The sequence below is a fragment of the Schistocerca nitens genome, chromosome 9 (genome assembly GCF_023898315.1).
Source record: "Schistocerca nitens isolate TAMUIC-IGC-003100 chromosome 9, iqSchNite1.1, whole genome shotgun sequence".
Taxonomy (NCBI): Eukaryota; Metazoa; Arthropoda; class Insecta; order Orthoptera; family Acrididae; genus Schistocerca; species Schistocerca nitens.
In genome coordinates, this window is record NC_064622.1 from 17475785 (window position 1) to 17497254 (window position 21470).

Genomic DNA, 21470 nt, shown 5'->3' on the forward strand with positions numbered 1-21470 from the left:
GAATTTATTTAGTAGGCTTTCCCTGGATAGTTTACGTCTATCTTCAAGAGTGAGCCAGTTGTAATTGGAGTGGTCAGTCCACCTATTTCTGTCATATCTTGTAGACTACAGTACTCTAAAATTCATGTAATGAAATAAATCTTGTTTCAGTCTTATGTATTAGTTCTGTTTATGAAATAATAGAGGGTGTATCAAAAAATATCATCCGATTTGGTACATCTATATTTCTGAAACTAATGAACGTATACAATGAATTTTGTTTTTTTGATTAATAGGGAACTCAAAAAGCTTTTTTTTTTCATAGGTTTTACAATATGCCCCCCTTGAGATGCACGGCATATGTCAAATCGATTCCACACTGTAGTCAGCATGTCTTGAGTTGCAGCTTCCACAGCTGCTGTTATATGATGTCTCAGTTCATTAATTATCGTTAGTAACGGAGGCACATAAACAGAGTCTTTTATTACAAACCCACACAAAAAATAATCACACACAGTCTGGTGCGGCAACCTTGGAGGCCAGTAATGTGAGACTGAATAAGTTGCTCCAGTGCTAGCGATCCATCGTTCAGTAATACCTTGCTTTAAAAATTCCCGCACTTCCAAATGCCAGAGCGGCGGTGCGCCATGCTGTTGGTAGATGAAATCGTTCGAATCAGTCTCCAACTGCGGGAAAAGAATGTTCTCAAGCATAGCGAGACATGTGCTCCCTGTAACAATGTTCTCAGTGATGAAAAACGGACCGTACACCTTCTCCCTGAAACTGCACAAAACACATTAAATTTTCAAGATTGCCTCTCATGTTGGACAACTTCATGTGGTTGTTCAGTTCCCCATATTCTCACATTTATAACGGTTCATCTTACACTTAAATGGAATGTTGCCTCGTCACTAAACACTAAGCGTGGAAGAAAACTGTCATCCTCCATCTTGCCAAGAACGAAATTACACAACTCCACACGTTGTTGTTTGCCAACCTCACTAAGAACTTGCAGTAGTGAATTTTGTGCCGATTCATGTGTAAACGTCGATGCAACACACGCCAGACGGACATCGGGGGCGTGAAGATCTGTCGAGCTCCACGGCGAACGGATTTCTGCGGACTCCTTGTGAAACTATGGCGGATGCTTTCAACGTCTGTGCCAGACACTCGGGGACGGCCCGGCGATTTCCCTTTACACAAACAACCTGTTTCTCGGAATTGTTCATGCCATCGTGTAATGATCTGTGCTGTAGGAAGATCCACATCGTACCTAGTACGAAAGTCGCACTGAACAATTATTACCAACCGGCACTGCGCAAAACGTGGAACACAAAATGCTCTCTGTTGTCGCAACACCATTTTTACCAGAACTGGAATGGGTGCACTCAGCTGCTACCTAGCGGAACCATCTAAAACTAGTGTTTTTTTTCTTTCCAACAGTACATTTTTCACGCACTTATCTCAAATAACATAATAGTTCCAATTTTTTTAAATCGGATGATTCTTTTTGATACGCCCTGTATAAGAATTAATTAGACTTTTACATCTACCATCATATAGAGATGACCCACTGTAATCAAAACTGTAGATCTGAAATTCTAATTCACTCTTATATTATTTCACAAACAGAACTAATATATAAAACTGACACAAGATTTATTTCCAGTTTAATTTGAAGCTGTAATTACAACTTAAAATTACTCTCATTATTTGTATTTGTATAATTATTCCGAAATACCTACGTTTCTAGAATTTGTAGTCTTAGAGAAAGCTTTTGACAATGTTGACTGAATTACTCTTTCAAATTGTGAATGTGGCAGGGGTAAAATACAGGGAGCGAAAGGCTATTTACCATTTTTACAGAAACCAGCTGGCAGTTATAGGAGTCGAGAGGCACGAAAGGGAAGCAGTGGTTGAGAAGGGAGTGATACAGTGTTGTAGCATATTCTCAATGTTATTAAATCTGTATATCGAGCAAGAAGTAAACGAAACAAAAGCAAAATTTGGAGTGGGAATTAAAATCCATGGAGAAGAAATAAAAACTTTAAGGTTTGCCGATACACTGTAGTTCTGTCAGAGACAGGAAAGGACCTGGAAGAGCAGTTGAACGGGACTGACAGTGTCTTGAAAGGAGGATATAACATGAACATCAAGAAAAGCAAAACGAGGATAATGGAATGTTGTCGAATTAAATCAGGTGACGCTGAGGGTATTAGAAGAGGAAATGAGACACTTAAAGTAGTAGATGAGTTTTGCTATTTGGGGAGCAAAATAACTGATGATGACCGAAGTAGAGAGGGTATAAAATGTAGACTGTCAATGGCAAGGAAAGCGTTTCTGAAGAAGAGAAATGTGTTAACATCGAGTATTGAATTAAGTATTGGGAAGCATTTTCTGAAAGTATTTGTATGGAGTGTCGCCATGTATGGATGTGAAATATGGACAATGAATAGTTTAGACAAGAAGAGAATAGAAGCTTTCGAAATGTGGTGCTACACAAGAATGCTGAAGATTCGATGGGTAGATCACGTAACTAATGAGGAGGGGAGCATTGGGAGAAGAGGAATTTGTGGTACAACTTGACTAGAAGAAGGGATCGGATGTTCCGAGGCATCAAGGGATTACCAATTTAGTACTGGAGGGTAGAGTAGAGGATAAAAAATCGTAGAGGGAGATCAAGGGATGGATACACTAAGCAGATTCAGAAGGGTATGAGTTGCAGTAATTACTCGGAGACGAAGCTTGCACAGAATAGACTAGCATAGAGAGCTGCATCAAACCAGTCTCTGGACTGAAGATCACAACAACAACAATAATTATTCCGAAAAAAAATAGATAAGAAGTATTCGATTGTGAATGTATTCGAGTGTTACATGAATGCGTAGTGACTGGTCTTTCGGACATGTCGGGAAGAACAGACACTACGTGGTATCAGCAGCTGTGATACATATTAAGGAAATTCAAGGTGGAGCAGGGAGAAAGGAGAGGAAATTGGACGAGCTGTTGATGTCAGCTGCATAAGGACTTTCTGCGGCATCGGCAGCGGAGAGTGAGAATGTGTGCCACATCAAGATTCGAACCTCGGATCTCCAGATTACTGGGCTGGTGTGTTAACCAGTGCGCCGTATGGACACAGTATTTACAAAACCTGCGCGGACTTTCTCGGCGGACCCACGTTCCCACCCAGGGTCGCCTACATGCGGTCCCCCGTCCACTTCCTCCCTGCTCGCTTCTGTTGAGATTTCCGCAGGAGGTCGGGCGTGTCTGTGCATTCGCACTGAAGGTGGTGGTTACATTGTGTCCAGAATCAGACGAATCAGTTATATGACTGCGGACAGGTGGCTCTAGAGGGAATGGGGGTCGGCCGAGAGGCGTGTCGAGGTAGTCCATAGTGGTTAACGCAACTGCGTAGTAAGCAGCAGATCACGGGTTCGAATCCCAGTGGGGCACACATTTTCACACGTCGCACTTATTCCGCATAAAGTCCCGATGCAGATGACATGACAAGTTCATAGTTCCTCCTTCCCCCCCCACCCCCCACCCCCACCCCCCCTCTCCTCCCCCGCTACCTACAATTTACACAGTTTTCAAATATCTCTGAGCTGTAACCTATTGCTTGTTCGCAGTTGTTGATTTTTGTGTCTCAGTGAGCTATGCAGTACTAACATGGAGGAAGTAGTTGGAGGATGGTTGTTGACGGAAGCAGTAGGAAGTTATCAACAGTGTGACATATTTTATTTGAGATGATTTAGTTTGTGACAAAAAAATTGAGAGACTAAAACTTTGTGTTTTCGAAGAGCAAACATCAGTAACCGGTCATTTGATAGTGCGTATCTTAAACATCAGAACCTTACCTCCAGCATGCACTTAATCAACCTTTATGGACGGTGGGTAACAACAAAGGAGGAATCGAAATTCTTAAGTTAAGCAATTATTTGCTCATCAGCGTTATCGCAAAATTCATTTTACAGTCAACCTATCTGCGAAACCAGCTATTAGGTCTATAACTTTGCTTCCACCGTTTTGCAATAGGCGGCAGTAGCGGCCAGTGGTGTTCAGGTGGTCGGTCATAGGTGTAATACAATAAGCTTAGGCATCTTTAAACATAAGGTCCGCAGCTCGTGGTCATGCGGTAGCGTTCTTGCTTCCTGCGCACGGGGTCCCGGGTTCGATTACCGGCGGGGTCAGGGATTTTCTCTGCCTCGAGATGACTGGGTGTCGTGTGTCCTTAATCATCATTTCATCATTATCATAGACGCGCAAGTCGCTTAAGTGGCGTCAACTAAAAAGGACTTGCAATACGGGGGCCGAACTCTCCTGCATGGGGCCTCCCGGCCAACAATGTCATAATTTCATTTCATGTAAACACACTGCCATAAAAATATTAGTCGATTTGTGATTGCATCGTAAGGTTATTCTCGATTAATTACGTCGACTTAAGTACCCATTTTTCGCCGTTTGCGGGAAGTTTTAATTTTCTGCTTCAACATGAAGAAATCTGCGGCTGTGGCTCTTAAAATGCTGGGTAAGACCAATGGTGAGGGAACTATTAGTGGAAGAACGTGCAGAGAATGTTTTCAACGCCTTAAGAACGGGTGATTTTGATGTCGAAGACCGACATGGCGGGGGAAGACGGAACGTTTTCGTAGCTACTGAAACAGATGAAGACAGTCACAGGACATCATTATCGAAAGCAATAGATGCGTTCGAGCCCAGCACTGAAACACAAACGACCACAACACACCGACAGACACGTAGAGGTTATTTTGCAGCATGTCAGGACTCGACCCCAAGTCGCATAACCCGTCAAAATACACATGGAAACGTTGAAACGACAAGTCGTATCCCTCCCGCCGTATTCTCCATACGTTGCTCCCTCTGACTACCACCTTTTTCGATCAGTGGCATAGTCTGGCTGACCAGCACTTCCGATTATATGAACAAGTGCAAAATTGAATCGATTCATGGATCCCCACAAAAGACGACCAGTTCTTCCGCCACGGGATTCGTATGTTATCCAAAACATGGGAGAATGTAATGGCCAGCGATGGGCAATACTATGAATCATAATTTCTTGTAAGTTTTTCACAATAAAGCCCCGAACTTCGAGAAAAAACGGCGAAAGCAAAGTTCCCCTAGACTTGCGGTACACGGCTGCGGTTGGACAGAAGTCTAGAAACGCTGCGGGAAGTGAGTGCTCGAACATGAAAGCCAAGCCTACAGGCTCCACCGTTGTGAACGGCACCTGGACGATGTCGTCAATACGTCTTCAGCGTCAGCCGTGGTCACAAATGTGTAGTTGTGAGTGCGTTATGTCGGAGCGAAGTGAATTCCGACGTGGGCACATTGTTGCTGCTCGTCTGGTGGGTGATTCCGTAACCGAGGGAGCCGAAGAGTGTGGTGTTTCAAGAGGCACCGTATCGAAGATTTATACCGCATACGGGGAAAACAGAGAAACGACATCCGCTAAGTCACAACGCAGACGAAAGTGTGTGTTGAGCGATCGTGACACACGGTACTGAAGAGGATTGTGACGAAAAGTAAGAGGATGACCGCTGCGAAAGTCACTGCAGAAGTGAGTGTCTCACTCCCGAACCCTGTCAGCACTTAAAGAACACGAAGGTTTTCCAAAAGCACGCACCAGTGACACAAATGCCCGTAACAGGAAGAAGTGGTCCCGAAGACACAAAACCTCGGCTGTGGAACGGTGGGAGAGCGTCATTTGGTCGGATGATTCTCATATCTCACGGCTTCCAACCTCTGGCCAAGTTTACGACACAAGAGTGAAGAATGACAGGGTTCGCTGATGATTTGGGCAGCCATATGATGGTACTCCACGAGTCCCATAGTTACCTCTCCACATTCGCCTTACTGCCGAGGCTTAATGGTTCAAATGGCTCTGAGCACTATGGGACTTAACATCTATGGTCATCAGTCCCCTAGAACTCAGAACTACTTAAACCTAACTAACCTAATGACAACACACAACATCCAGTCATCACGAGGCTGAGAAAATCCCTGACCCCGTCGGGAATCGAACCCGGGAACCCGGGCGCGGGAAGCGAGAACGCTACCGCACGACCACGAGCTGCGGACTCCCGCCGAGGCTTATGTGACCATACTGGCTGATCAGGTCAACCCCATGGTATGAGGCTCGTTCCCCAACGGGTGTGCTGTGTACCAAGACGACAGGGCCCCAACTGACACATCCTGCATATTCCAGGACTGGTTCTCCGAACACGACGATGATCTGTCGCATGTCTCCTGGGAGCCAAAGTCTCTCCACTTCCATCACCGCTACCTGAAACTGCGACTGTTTAGCAGGAAGAATTCCTGTTTTTTATGTTTACATACTTTCCTCCATCCCTTGTATCTGTATCGCACAACCAAGTCTCTTCAACAAAATTTTGTTGTCGAGAATTAAATACTGTATTTTTCCATTTCAATGTGGGTCATGTTCTCTTGACACCCAATGATCCTTTATTAATAAAAAGCACTTAATGTTGTTTACCACTCCTGTAAATAATTACCTTGTTATTTTAGCTAAAATAAGAGGCTAGCAGATTTAATGCCTTACTTGAATTCATTTCCATGTCTCGAACCGTTCATGAAATATAATGGATGCCCACAGAGACATACGACAGCTCTATCTTGTATACGACGGAAAGTATTTTCCTATTGATGCTTTCTCTACCAAAATAATCGTGTTCTTCGTAAAGAAAAAGCTACATGTTCAGTGATATCCAGTTGAATGAAGAGGAGGTGCTCCCACCATCCATAGGGAAGGAAAAACTGAAATACAAATCACAAATTTTTGTTCCGTGGAACAAACTTTTAAGATTAACTCGACGTTATTTTTCAACACTGAAGCGCCACAGAAACGAGTATAGGCATTCGTTTTCAAATTCAGAGACATGTAGAAAGATAAAAGACTACGCTGCGATCGACAACGCCTATATAAGACAACAAGTGTCAGGCGCAGTTTTAGATCGATTGCTGCTGCTACAGTGGCAGCTTATCAAGATTTACGTAAGTTTGAACGTGATGGTATAGTTGGCGCACGAGCCATGAGGCACAGCATCTCCGAGGAACGAATGACGTGGGCATTTTCCCTTACGAGTATTTCACGAGTGTGCCGTGAATATCAGGAATCCGGTAAACATCAAATCTCTGACATCGCCGCAGCCGGAAAGAGATCCTCCAGAACGGGACCAACGACGAGTGAAGAGAATTGTTCAACGTGACGGTAGTGCAACCCTTTTGCAAACTGCTGTAGATTTCAGTACTCGGACATCAAAAAGTGTCAGCGTGCAAACTATTCGACGAAACATCGTCGATATACGCTTTCGGAGCCGAAGACCCACTCGTGTACCCTTGATGGCTGCACGACACAAAGTTTTACGCCTCGCCTGGCGAGGACTGTTAATGACTGGAAATATGTTGCCTGGTCGAAGGAGCCTCGTTTCAAATTGTATCGAGCGGATGGACGTGTACAGGTATGGAGACAACCTCATGAATCCATGTCAGCACGGTACTATTCAAGCTGGTGGAGGCTCTGTAATGGTGTGGGACGTGTGCAGCTGGAGTGATATGGGACCCCTGATATGTCTAGATACTACTCTGACATGTGACACGTACGTCCGCTGTTGTGGATTGGCAAGAGAGCCAACCCGTTTTTGAGAGGAAGCCGAAAGGCACGCGTTTTTGCTCACGCAGGCTGGCGTGAGGTCTGGAACAGGTGAAGGAAATTAGACTAGCAAAAAAGGACGTAGCTGTGGAATACTTAACTTTAATCCATAAATGGTGAACATCGCTCTTGACGGTACATGTTTTACAGCATCAATAGTAACTGGTAACGGCGCCTTGCTAGGTCGTAGCAAATGACGTAGCTGAAGGCTATGCTAACTATCGTCTCGGCAAATGAGAGCGTATTTTGTCAGCGAACCATCGCTAGCAAAGTCGGCTGTACAACTGGGGCGAGTGCTAGGAAGTCTCTCTAGACCTGCCGTGTGGCGGCGCTCGGTCTGCAATCACTGATAGTGGCGACACGCGGGTCCGACGTATACTAACGGACCGCGGCCGATTTAAAGGCTACCACCTAGCAAGTGTGGTGTCTGGCGGTGACACCACATCCGCATCCTGTCAGATCACCTGCATCCATTCATGTCCATTGTGCTTTCCAACGGGACGGACTTGCACAACTCCAGCAGGACAATGCGACATCGCATACGTCCAGAATTGCTACAGAGTGGCTCCAGGAACACTCGTCTGAGTGCTGGCCACCAAAATCCCCAGACATAACATTATTGATCATATCTAGGATGCCTTGCAACGTACTGTTCAGAAGAGATCTCCACCCCCGCGTACTCTCACGGATTTATGGACAGCCCTGCAGGATTCATGGTGTCAGTTCCCTCCAGCGCTACCTCAGACATTAGTCGAGTCCATGCCACGTCGTGTTGCGACACTTCTGCGTGCTTGCGGGGGCCCTACACGATATTAGGCAGGTGTACCAGTTTCTTTGGCTTTACGGTGTAAAAGTAAGCTTCTGAAATATTCGGTTTCCATTACATTAGCATTAGTAAACTTGAGATTGTATTTTATCGTTTAGTTTACATTTACAGACACATTTCTGTGGCCTGTTTCCCACAATACTTTTATTTTCGCGCAGGCTAGATTTGGGTTTACTGTCTCATTTTCTAATGAAAACCTGCGGTCGTTAGTCGAGCCGTTCTGCGTGCACGCCCAATATTACTCATCAGTGCTATTTGGTAGTGGTACCAGACACTTGAGAAATATTCTAGAGTGACGAGTGGCTCGCAAGCGTGTTTTTGTGAGCAATTTCGTTCGTAGACTGGTTATATTTCTGGAGCATGCTGCCAATGAGCCGAAGCTTCCAACCTACGTTGGAGGCTATCAGATCATTTCACTTCGTATCCCAACAAATCGTTACACCCAAGTATTTGTATGAGTTGACCGTTGGTGGTTACTGCTATCATAGGATACTACGTTTTTCCTGTTTCGCAAAGAGCACAAATTTACATTTCCGAACATTTAAAGGAAACTGTCATTCCGTGCACCATTTCGATATTTTATCCACATTTGAATGTAAATCAGAGGAATTTTTTCAGGTCGTACCTCATCAAAGATAACAGCATTATATGCGAAGTCAGTGCAGTTCATGACTTACGTTAATGGCTTGTAGAAAATAAACTAACGCCAAATCACAGCAAGACTCAGGTTTTACAGTTTCTAACACACGATTCAGCAAAACACGACACTTTAATTTCACAGTATGAGCATATGATTAGTGAAACGGAACAGTTCAAAATTCTAGCTGTTCAGATAAATAGTGAACTGTCGAGGAAAGCCCACGTTCAGGATCTTGTTCAAAGACTTAATGCTGCCACTTTTACTATTCGAACGGTGTTTGAACGAAAATTAGTCCACTTTGCTTATTTTCATTCGCTTATGTCGTATGGTATTATATTTTGGGGTAACTCTTCCCATTCTCAAAGGATATTTCTGGCTCAGAAACGGGCAGTTCGGGCAATAAGTGGTGTAATGTTACGAACCTCTTGCCGACCCCTGTTCACTAGTCTGGGTATTCTGACATTGACCTCTTAATATACAGGGTGTCCCATTTATCCTGATCACCTTAAGTAACTGTTTGTCCAGATGCAGATTACAAAATGTTTCAAGCAAATGTTCTTTAGCCGTCAGGGGGACATCAATCAGCATGATTGCCTTCGTTGTAGCTTTCTTTTTTAAAAACATATGAACAGCGGTATGACTTTTTTAAATGGCACCCTGTATTTTTTATTCGGTAATTCATTTCCTCTCCTAAAGACCTATTCAAAAGTGTATCACAGTGTGCCATTCACTAAAGCACAACGTTATTAATTAAATAACACAACATTGACGTTGGCGCTCCCAGTGTTTAGTGCAGGTACTCGGGGTAATGGAACACATCCATGTGCTGACGTTGGCAGCGGACAAATGTAAACATTAGTAGAATTCACACCCGTCATTCCGTCAACCATCGTCAGTTGAAGAGTTGTGTGAGTAGAAGAGAAAGTACAAATGCTACTCATCTATGGGGAATTTAAGTTAGCAGAACAGTAATTGCAGTACTGTTTTCTTACGTACGGGTACATTTAGTACAGTGGTGTAGTTCGTTTAAAGACTGCTTTGTAGAGTATGGATACAGTAAAGGCTGTCCTTCCTACAAACTGCATTGACATAACGTTTCTTGATTTTTGTTGTTGTTGTTGTTGTTGAAGGTAGGCATCGGAACTGTACAGGAAGCGATATCCTGACAAGAACCCACCTTCCCGACGGATGTTTCCCCGTCTTGTTGCGACGCTTCAGGAAACGGGAAGTTCCAACCCACGACAACGCAGTAGTCGTAGCACTCGCACAAACGAAGCTGCCGAAGTTACTGTTCTCGCTTCCGTTGCTATGAATGCACATGTGAGCACACGACAGCTTGAACACGAGATTGGCATTCCTAAAGCCAGTGTACATCGTATTCTTACACGTCACTGGTTGCATCCTTTCCATGTACACATACATCAAGAACTGCATCGGAATGATTTCCAGAATCGTGTACAGTTCTGTCAGTGGGCACAGCAGCAAATCCTCGCCAACCCGAACTACTTCTCCAATGTTCTATTTACCGATGAATGTTCCTTCTCAAAGGACACGTAAATACAAGGAACATGCATTATTGGTCCAGCGACAACCCACGATGGCTTAGACAGGCGGAACATCAGCGTCAATGGAGAGTTAACGTCTGGTGTGGGATGCTTGGTACTACAATTATTGGCCCTTATTTCATCAATGTTAGTCTAAACGGCACAGCGTATGCCAACTTCCTCAGACGAATTCTTCCTCCTGTTCTGGATGAAGTGCCGCTAAGAACCAGAATGCTTATGTGGTATCAACACGATGGATGTCCAGCACATAATGCCTTCGTGCACGTTGTCTTCTGAACCGAAGGTATCCTGCCAGATGGGTTGGTCGAGGAGGAACAGTTACTTGGCCTGCTAGGTCTCCCGATTTAAATCCTCTGGACTTTTTTCTTTGGGGATGCATTAAAGACGTTGTCTATCGCGATATTCCAACAACTCCAGAGGACAGTAGGAACGTATCGCTCTTCAGCAGCCAACACTGGAAGCAGTATAAATAATTCTTTCATTCAACGAGTGCACCAGTGTATCGGTGTCCAGGGTCACAACTTTGACCACCTTTGAATGTTCTACACCTGGGCAATGGTACAGGAGAGTCACAGTCAATTTTGTGTTATGATTTTACTTGCTTTTCATTTGTTTTCTGACAACTCCAGCAAGTGGACGAGTTTTTGATTCCGGGCTCAAAGTCAATGTTTGTTATGTAATTAATAACGTTGTGTTTCAGTGAGTGGTACACTGTGATACATTTCTGAATAGGTCTTTAGGAGAGGAAATGAATTACCGAATAAAAAATACAGGGTGCCATTTAAAAAAGTCATACCGCCGTTCATATCTTTGTAAAAACAGAGCTACAACGAAGGCAATCATGCCGATTGATGTCCCCCTGTCGTCTAAAGAACATTTGCTTGAAACTTTTTTAATTTGCATCTGGACAAACAGTTATTTAGGGTGGTCAAGATAAATGGGACACCCTGTATATGTATTCTTTACTGTCGTTTCTTGTTAACGATATCCGCTTATTCCCAAGAATTAGCAGCTTTCACTCAGTTAATTCTAGACAGAAATCCAATCTGCATTTTGGATCGCACTTTCCTAACTCTTGTGCAGAAAGGTGTGCAGTACACTGCAGCACCCATCTTCAATAAGCTACCACAAGAATTTAAAATCTTAGCAGTAATTCACGCGCTTTATAATCGAAACCGAAGAGTGTCCTCATGGGTCACTCATTCTATTTTGTAGAGGAGATGCTTGAAAAATTAAGCTGATTCCTGTGTTATATTGTTGATCACGTTCACTTAAACTTAGGGGTTGACTTTTTCTGGGTTCATAAGCATTTTATTTTAGCTGTTATTAATTTTATGTTGTAATTTCATGTACTGACACGTTCCATGACCTTGGAGGTTTGCCCCTCAATTTGGTCCTACGGAACTAGACGTGTAAATAAAATAAATAATACCGTTAGTATTTTTGGCTAGGTTATTAACGTACAATATGAGCAGCAAGGAACCCAAAACACTTCCTTGGGGCACATCCGAGAAAACATGCTTTGTCTTGCCTACCAACAATAGGCCGGTTGCGGTCGTGTGCCTTGGTCGCATAGTTCCGTTTGTAGCTTCATTTCCCGTAAGGAGTAAGTATTAATACGTGCTAATGTTTACAAATATGAGAAAAATGTACAGAACTTACTTGTGGAAGTTTCTTAGGGGGCGTGATGTGCATACCGGCGACCTCCACGGCGTTTGGTACGAACGGCCTCGCGTATTGGAAGCTGAAGTGCGAATTGAGCAGCAAGAGGGAAGTATTCCGCTCTAGTTCCGCTACAGGAGGCACCGTGATGTCTTTGAAGTACTCCTTGACCGCTCTGTCCATAGCTGGGAGATAAAAGAACTGGCGGTAAAGTCTGAAAAGCGATGCGGTGAAGACGTTGTTGACACGCTGGAAGAGGTTCATGTTGCTGGTGTACGGTAGGCAGGTTTCAGGGACGTAGGCCAGCGGGTAGGGGTTCCCGACCATGTCGTTCATCCAGGTGGCTCCACCGCCTAAAGCGACCGCCTGCACGACTGGAGTCCCAAACTTGTGCGCGAAGGCGAGCAGACACTCGTTGAAGAACGTCTCCAGTATGACGAGGTCGAACTTCCGGTCCCGGGAGTCGATCAAGGTCCGCATGGCTTCGTCTTCCATATACTTCCGACACTCGTCGGCAGAGCCGTAAAGCATAAACATGATTTGTAGAGCAGGTGGAAGGCTGCCGAAGGAGAGAAAAGTGAATCCTGCAGAAAAGAGAGAGACAGAGAGAAATTAGCATATTAGTATTCTGATTGTATCGACCCATCATAATAACGCAGTTCGTGCAAAGTGTGAAGGAAAGTAAGAGTGCAGTGTGCCGTCGATAGTAACGTTTCTACGGACCGAGTGCTGGACGATATCTGGAAAGAAAATCGGACGCTGCTCCTTGGCTTCGCATGAACAGCTGATGTGTTAGCGTCACACGATATTAAGGAAACTGGAAAAATCAGTGATTGCCGAACGAACGGACATAAGATCTCGTACGAAGATACGAATTTCTTCAAATGTTCAAATGTGTGTGAAATCTTATGGGACTTAACTGATAAGGTCATCAGTCCCTAAGCTTACACACTACTTAACCTAAATTATCCTAAGGACGAACACACACACACCCATGTCCGAGGGAGGACTCGAACCTCCGCCGAGACCAGCCGCACGGTCCATGACTACCGCTCGGCTAATCCCGCGCGGCCGAATTTCTTCAATTATCCTCCGTCTTATGAGGGCCCTACTATGAAATAAACGGTAGAAATTCAGAGGTAGACTTATAAATATAACAAATGAAGTGGCTGCAATAGTAGGGGAGAACGTGCCACGCGCAGGAAACACAGACGTTCACAGGAACCGAAATCTGCATGAGTTTGTCTGCGGAAAACGCAGAAAATCTAACCTACATGGTAGGGTGGCAATTTTAACCTTACTCACGAGTCGGGTGCGTGCACCATCGCACCATCTATCCATCTCATAATGATTGGCCCCTGACTAAGACAGTTAGTATTTTTGGTTAAGTCATTAACGTACAATATGAGCAGCAAGGAATTCCTTGGGGCACATCCGAGAAAACATGCTTTGTCTTGCCTACCAACAATAGGCCGGTTGCGGTCGTGTGCCTTGGTTGCATAGTTCCTTTTGTAGCGTCATTTCCCGTAAGGAGTAAGTACACTATCGGCCAGAACATTACGACCACCGACCAACTACCAACATAGAACAGTCCAGGCGACAGCAGCGTCACCTGGCGAGGAATGACTGCTAGTGAGACACACGCGCGGTGCATGTAGTATCGGTGAGCGTGCTGTCAGTGTGTGGAACCAGGAAGGCGAGCCATTGGCCCGAAGGCTCGGCACGAGAGTTTCGGAAACTGCACCACTTGTCGGGTGTTCGAGGAGTGCCGTGGTGAGCGGCTTCAAGTTGCCCAAATCACGGTGAAACCGTGCCTAGACGTCGTGGTATTGGACGACCACTCTTTACAGATGTCGGACGTCGTAGGCTGGGCAGACTGGTAAAACAGGACAGGCAGCGAACTGTGGCGGAGCTAATATCAGACAGTAATGCTGCTCAGAGTACAAGTGTGTCTGAACACACAGCGCACCGAACACTCCTGACGATGGGTTTCCGCAGCCGATGACCCATGCATGAACCAATGTCAACACCACGATATCGGCAACTACGACTGAAATGGACAGGTGATCATCGGCACTGGACGTCGGCTCAGTGGCAGAGCGTTGCACGGTCTGATGAACCATGACACCTTCCTCATCACGCCGACGGATGGGCGCGAATCGGCCTTCTTCCAGGGAGACACCTGCTTGACATTTGTACTGTGGGACAAAGCTGGCGGCGGCTCCATTATACTCTGGTTAGCATTCACGTGGGCATCCACGGGTCCAGTGCAGCTCATGCAAGGCAGCCAAGGACCATCGTCGACTGGCTGCAGACCACATACACTCCTTCAGGACGATCGTGTTTCCCGATGGCAGCGGCATTTTTCAGCAAGATAATGCGCCATGTCACAAATCCAGCAGTGTGATGGAGTGGTTCGAGGGAAAACGAGTGAGCTGCAATTCAGATGCTGCCTCCCCCTACAACGCCAGAAAAGCATATCCTCCTATTTACATCTATTGTACTATAAATTTTTTCCTTATTTTGTTACCTGAAGATATGACATTTCTGTGTCTTTATATATTGTAATTGTTTTACTATATATATATATATATATATATATATATATATATATATATATATATATGTCGATGTATAATTGGTTTGAATTGTAAATATTATTTGTATTTTTACGCTGGGTCTGGCCTAGGGAAAACTATGCTATCGAATGATTACATCGATAAGTCGTGTGGAGGACCAAACTGTTTAGGATGTTTGGTAGTGAACTCTGCAGCGTGGAGCGCGGGCAGAGAGAGTCTGGCTGGAGTAGTGCGGTGGAGCAGGTGTGTTGTGTGACACTCCCGCGAGTTGCCGCCCTTTCGGGGTTTGGCAGCATGTAATTGCGCTCGACTTGCTATGATAGTTTCCGACACGGTGTCGCGGACGGGAAGCATTAGCTGGCGCACATCAAGAGCCCGTTTCGCCTGGTGACCGTGTCGAGAAGAAGGCGCGCCAACATCCAGCTTCTGCAACAGCGTCGGCCGACAATGAGTGACTGTCGCCATCTCCTCGATCGACGGCTTCAAACCTTCAATCAACCAACATGGAAGACAGCTTTTAAAATTGTTCCATTTGCCTCACAAAATTACACCAACATAGCATGAACCTTTGTTGCTCATTGTCCCAATTGCATTACTAAGCAGGGTCCCTTCCTTTTCCGGAATGAACCCGAGTGTCGTTGAAATTCAAACGCCAGCATTAAAGTAATATCATTCGATTTCACTCCTTTAATTTCAAAGTTCAGTTAAGGTATTCATAGCTGGCCACAATATTTAGATTACACAAGCACAAATTAAGAGTGCGAGTTTTGTTACCATATTTTAGCTTATCTGTGACTGCAGCTCAGCTTGGTACATACTAAATTTTACTATTGTTAATTGTTCAGAATCATTTAATTCAAGTTCAAAGTCAAATCTCTTATTTATAAATTGCGTAGATTCAAGTAGCATTTGAAATGATTGTTGAGGTAGCCCAAGACTAACCTTATTTTATTTTATTTCGTAGTGCTTCAGAAGAAAAGTTCACTATTAATTTCAGTCACTAAGTTAACTTTCAATTTTTCGGTTTTATTAATTCTTTTGCGAAATTAAGTCAGAGTGTAGCGAAATTTATTACTTCTGACAAACATCCAGTTTTCACACAACACATGTCAACCTTCAGTTGCCACGCTTTTAGTGCTAATTGTATGTGCATTAACCTTTCTTTTTCAGTTATTATAGTAGTTGTCCATAGGACTGGCGACCGTAATTTTCCCCAAATCTCAAATATCTAATGAACGCTAGTTAATTGTTAACGTAACGACCGCACATTTACTTTCTTTATTAACTTTACCCTTTTTCAAAATTAATTTCCAGCAATTTCATTTGCATTTTTCCTTTGATTTAGATGTAACCCTTCCTGCCTCTTTACCGACGGATTAACTTCGGTGACGATTGCTTTACCCAAATTTCCATTAGGTACACGCGGTTTAATTTTTCACTGTCATTAACGTCGATAAGTGAGGGGACGGTTACATCCCCCCCCCCCCCCAAAACTCACTGCCAGATCTGAACCCGATCGAACACATCTGGGATGTGATTCAAAGTGACGTCAGAGCTCATCACGCCCCCCCTCCCCCCTCTCCCCCCCGGAATTTACGGTGATTGGGTGGCTTGTGTGTGCAGATGTCGTCACAACTACCTCCAGCGATCTACGAAGTTCTCATTCCTCCCATGACACGACGTGTCGCCGCTGTTATCCATGTCGAAGGTGGGCATACCCGCTATTAAGTAGGCTTGTAACACCACAACTCTATGCATGATCATACATTTTCTACGTGTTTTGCGAAGATTGCTTTATTACTTGTGCTGAATATTATTCTTGTAAGTATGTTGTCAAGTTATAAATTCTATTTGTTATTTAAAAAAGAGAATACGCGTGGAATGTTAACATTTTATAAGTAGACACGCTGGCCTAGTCAGGGAAAAAGCTATTGTCAAACAGTGTAATAAATTGTAAAAGCATTATCGATGGGCGTGCGAGCGCGCCAAAAATGTAGCAGTTAGGAGTCGCAAGGAGACGATTGGTGTCGTTGGTTTCGTGTATTCCACGGTGTGACTATGCAAAGTGCGGAGACAAAAAGTCTGTTTCCGAGGTTCGGAGCAGTAAAAACTGAGTTGGTTGTTTTGGCGGATGTTTAATTTGGACAAGCTATGAATTTATTGGTTACAGTACAAATGCAGCAACAGTAATTCACATAACATCAAGAGTACTGAGGGCCCTTGTTATTGTCTATGGTATGGCCAGAAGATCGACCTGTGCCCTATTTACCGTTAAATGAAGTCACTCGGTAAACCAACGGCATCATGAAGAGAAGTAGGGTTCACACTTTTTATATAACTAGAATTGTAATAGGCTGCCTAGCATAGTTGGAATTTTATTGCTTAAATAACATTGTTTTCGTGCATGTCACGTAAATAATTTTCCTAGTCATTATCCAAGTAGTATCCCTCCTGTCCCTTTGTATGAACCGAGATAATCAGAAAATAAACTGAAATTGAAGTGAACATTAATTTATTACATTATCAAAACAAGACTTCAAGAAGGATATAATAATTCCAATTCCAAAGAAAGCAGGTGTTGACAGATGCGAAAATTACCGAACTATCAGTTTAATAAGTCACAGCTGCAAAATACTAATGCGAACTCTTTACAGACGAATTGAAAAACTGGTAGAAGCCGACCTCGGGGAAGATCAATTTGGATTCCGTAGAAATGTTGGAACACGTGAGGCAATACTGACCTTACGACTTATCTTAGAAGAAAGATTAAGGAAAGGCAAACGTACGTTTCTAGCATTTGTAGACTTAGAGAAAGCTTTTGACAATGTTGACTGGAATACTCTCTTTCAAATTCTGAAGGTGGCAGGGGTAAAATACAGGGAGCGAAAGGCTATTTACCATTTGTACAGAAACCAGATGGCAGTTATAAGAGTCGAGGGACACGAAAGGGAAGCAGTGGTTGGGAAGGGAGTGAGACAGGGTTGTAGCCTCTCCCCGATGCTATTCAATCTGTATATTGAGCAACCAGTAAAGGAAACAAAAGAAAAGTTCGGAGTAGGCATTAAAATCCATGGAGAAGAAATAAAAACTTTGAGGTTCGCCGATGACATTGTAATTCTGTCAGAGACAGCAAAGGACTTGGAAGAGCAGTTGAACGGAATGGACAGTGTCTTGAAAGGAGGATATAAGATGAACATCAACAAAAGAAAAACGAGGATAATGGAATGTAGTCGAATTCAGTCGGGTGATGCTGAGGGAATTAGATTAGGAAATGAGACGCTTAAAGCAGTAAAGGAGTTTTGCTATTTGGGGAGCAAAATAACTGATGATGGTCGAAGTAGAGAGGATATAAAATGTAGACTGACAATGGCAAGGAAAGAGTTTCTGAAGAAGCGAAATTTGTTAACATCGACTATAGATTTAAGTGTCAGGAAGTCGTTTCTGAAAGTATTTGTATGGAGTGTAGCCATGTGTGGAAGGGAAACATGGACGGTAGGTGGTTTAGAAAAGAAGAGAATGGAAGCTTTCGAAATGTGGTGCTACAGAAGAATGCTGAAGATTAGATGGGGAGATCACATAACTAATGAGGAGGTATGGAATAGAATTGCGGAGAAGAGGAGTTTGTGGCACAACTTGACTGGAAGAAGGGATCGGTTCGTAGGACATGTTCTGAGGCATCAGGGGATCACAAATTTAGTATTGGAGGGCAGTGTGGAGGGTAAAAATCGTAGAGGGAGACCAAGAGATGTATACACTAAGCAGATTCAGAAGGATGTGTAGGTTGCAGTAAGTAATGGTAGATGAAGAAGCTTGCACAGGATAGAGTAGCATGGAGAGCTGCATCAAACCAGTCTCAGGACTGAAGACCACAACAACAACAACAATTTTTACAACTTTGGACAATTACCTGATAATTAAGTCTTTCGCTGTAGTATGAACGATGTCAGAGATAGAAGATGCAAAAGCCAGTATTAATTCATTTGCTTCAAATAGAGCAACTTTCATAATAAAAAATTGGTAGTGAAACTTTACGCAATTTTGATACTGAATTTCATTGTCAAAGCGCAGTTCTAATTTACAGCTTTTGGCATAATTTGTAACTTTTATTACAAAGAAATGTCGAAGTAGCTGCTAAATTCAAACAACCTTTCTGCTTGCTGCAATTACGACACTGAGTATTACGGCGAGTAACGTAACAAAAAGTTTCTGTCCACATCCGGTGAACACTCTTACTTTAATTGATCTCTGAAAATTAATATGATATGTTGTATGTGTTTGCTCAGAAATGTACAAATGTGTGTGAAATCTTATGGGACTTAACTGCTAAGGTCATCAGTCCCTAACCTTACACACTACTTAACCTAAATTATCCTAAGGACAAACACACACACTCATGCCCGAGGGAGGACTCGAACCTCCGCCGGGACCAGCCCCACAGTCCATGACTGCAGCGCCCCAGACCGCACGGTTAATCCCGCGCGGCTATGTGTTTGCTATTTGATTATTATCTGACTACTGTGATGAGTGCTCTTAACTTCTTGAAAGTGTGCGTCAGGTGCTGTTCCTACGTCATAACGCCAATAACTATTCTTACGTAAGATTGCTTACGAGTATAAAGTTCAGTTTCAGTTTAATTACTCTTGTTCCGGTAAGGAACTAACGACCGTTGGTTATTTCATTAATGCCATACTTTGAAAACGTTTCTTCCAAATTTTCGACGAACTACTATTAATTAAAAACCTTGTTGCGCCAGTACCGAGCTTGATCCAGCTTGAGGAGTGCCCTGCTGACATGAAGGGTCCATGGATTCATGAGGTTGTCTCCATACCCATACACGTCCGTCCACTCGACACAATTTGAAACGAGACTCGTCCGACCAGGTAACAAGCTTCCAGCCACGAATAGTCCAATGTCGGTTTTGAGGGACTCAAGCCAGGCTTAAAGCTTTGTGTCGTGCAGTCACTGAGGGTATACGGGTGGACCTTCGGCTCGGAAACCCCATATCGATGATGTTTCGTTGAATGGTTCGCACACTGATACTTGTTGGTGGCCCAGCATTGAAATCTGCAACACTTTGCGGAAGGGTTGCAATTATGTCACGTTGAACAGTTCTTTTCATTCGTCGTTGCTACCGTTCTTGCAGGATCTTTTTCAGGCCGCAGCGATGTCGGAAATTTGATGTTTCAGCGGATTCCTGATATTCACGGTACACTAGTGAAATGGTCGTACAGGGAAATCCGCACTCTGTGGCTACCTCGGAGATGCTGCGTCCCATCGCTCGCGCAGTGGCTATAACACCACGTTCAAAGTCACTTAAATCTTGATAACCTGCCACTGTAGCAGCAGTAACCGATCTAACAACTGCGCCAGACACTTAATGTCTTATATATGCGTTGCCGACCGCAGCGCCGTATTCTGCCTGTTTACATATCTCTGTATTTGATTTCGCATGCCTATACCAATTTCTTTGGCGCTTCAGTGTATAATCAGTGTTACAGTCTTATAAAATAACGATAATACTCATAGCCTTTTAAAAATATTTAGTTTGTTTCCCGAAGCACTATCGAACCGTTTGTTTTTACCCCTCAGAAAATGTCGTTTTACCCCTCTGGGGGCAATCATACCCATGTTGGGAACCGCTGAGCTATGCAGTACAGTGACATGGCTGCGGATCTCTTGACGGTTACACTCTTGACTCGAGTGGAATCTCCGTTACCACACTTCGCTAACCGGCTCTCTTGTACGAAATTATGTGGCATACTTTTCGGTTTACAGCGGTTACTGCCCAAGGTGAAGCCCTGCCTTCCACTAATCGCCTATGCTAATCGTCATTACTCGTCAGTACAAAAGTCTTCTGGCGACTTTGCAGGTCTGTGTTGTTTACGAGCTCTAGATAGCATTACGAAGGAAAAGTATGGGAGTGGTGGGTCTCACGTATTACACATCAGCAGACAAGTGATGCAGGGCCGCCAGCTAGAAAACGGGTTTAGTGGTGAGCTGTTGCCAATTACTCTCTAGATTACGGATCAGAAGAGGAAGGAAATTCACGTACCTCCAAAATCAAGAACAGGGTCGGCCATTTTGAGAAGCTCCCAGTTCTTGTGTTCCTCCTTGAAGGGGGTGACCACGGTGAGGTGGTGGCCCCTCCTGCCCAGCTCCACCAGCATCTCTCGAAACACGATCCAGTGGCTTTTGCCACCCATGGGAAATATGGCCAGGATGTTGGCGCCATTCGATGGCAGCACAAAGCAGCACGCCAGAGTGGCCGAGACCAACAGAGCCACACCCTGTAACGACAAGATCAGCATGTGGCATCCACTTCTGCACCTGTACTCTCCAAACAGCCCTCAAGTGCCTGCTCCACAATGTACCCCAAACACATACTTGTCTGGACACACATTAATGGACATTACACTGAGGTTACAAAAGTCATGGGATACCTCCTAATATAATGTCGGACTTCGTTTTGCCTGGTGTAGTACTTGCAGCTCGACATGGCATGGACTCAGCAAGTCTTTGGAGATCCACT

The 21470-nt window shown here is 44.1% G+C and overlaps 1 protein-coding gene across 2 annotated transcripts in view; it reads right to left on the minus strand.

The window, feature by feature from the left end:
* LOC126203122 (UDP-glucosyltransferase 2-like) overlaps positions 1-21470 on the minus strand; it is a 79913-nt gene that overhangs the window by 32617 nt on the left and 25826 nt on the right. For both annotated transcript variants that reach the window (XM_049937369.1, XM_049937370.1), the window contains exons 2-3: positions 20994-21228; positions 12363-12946 (exon numbers count right to left, since the gene is read on the minus strand). In XM_049937369.1, the coding sequence (XP_049793326.1) occupies positions 12363-12946; positions 20994-21228 (819 nt within the window). The remainder of the gene's footprint in view (positions 1-12362; positions 12947-20993; positions 21229-21470) is intronic.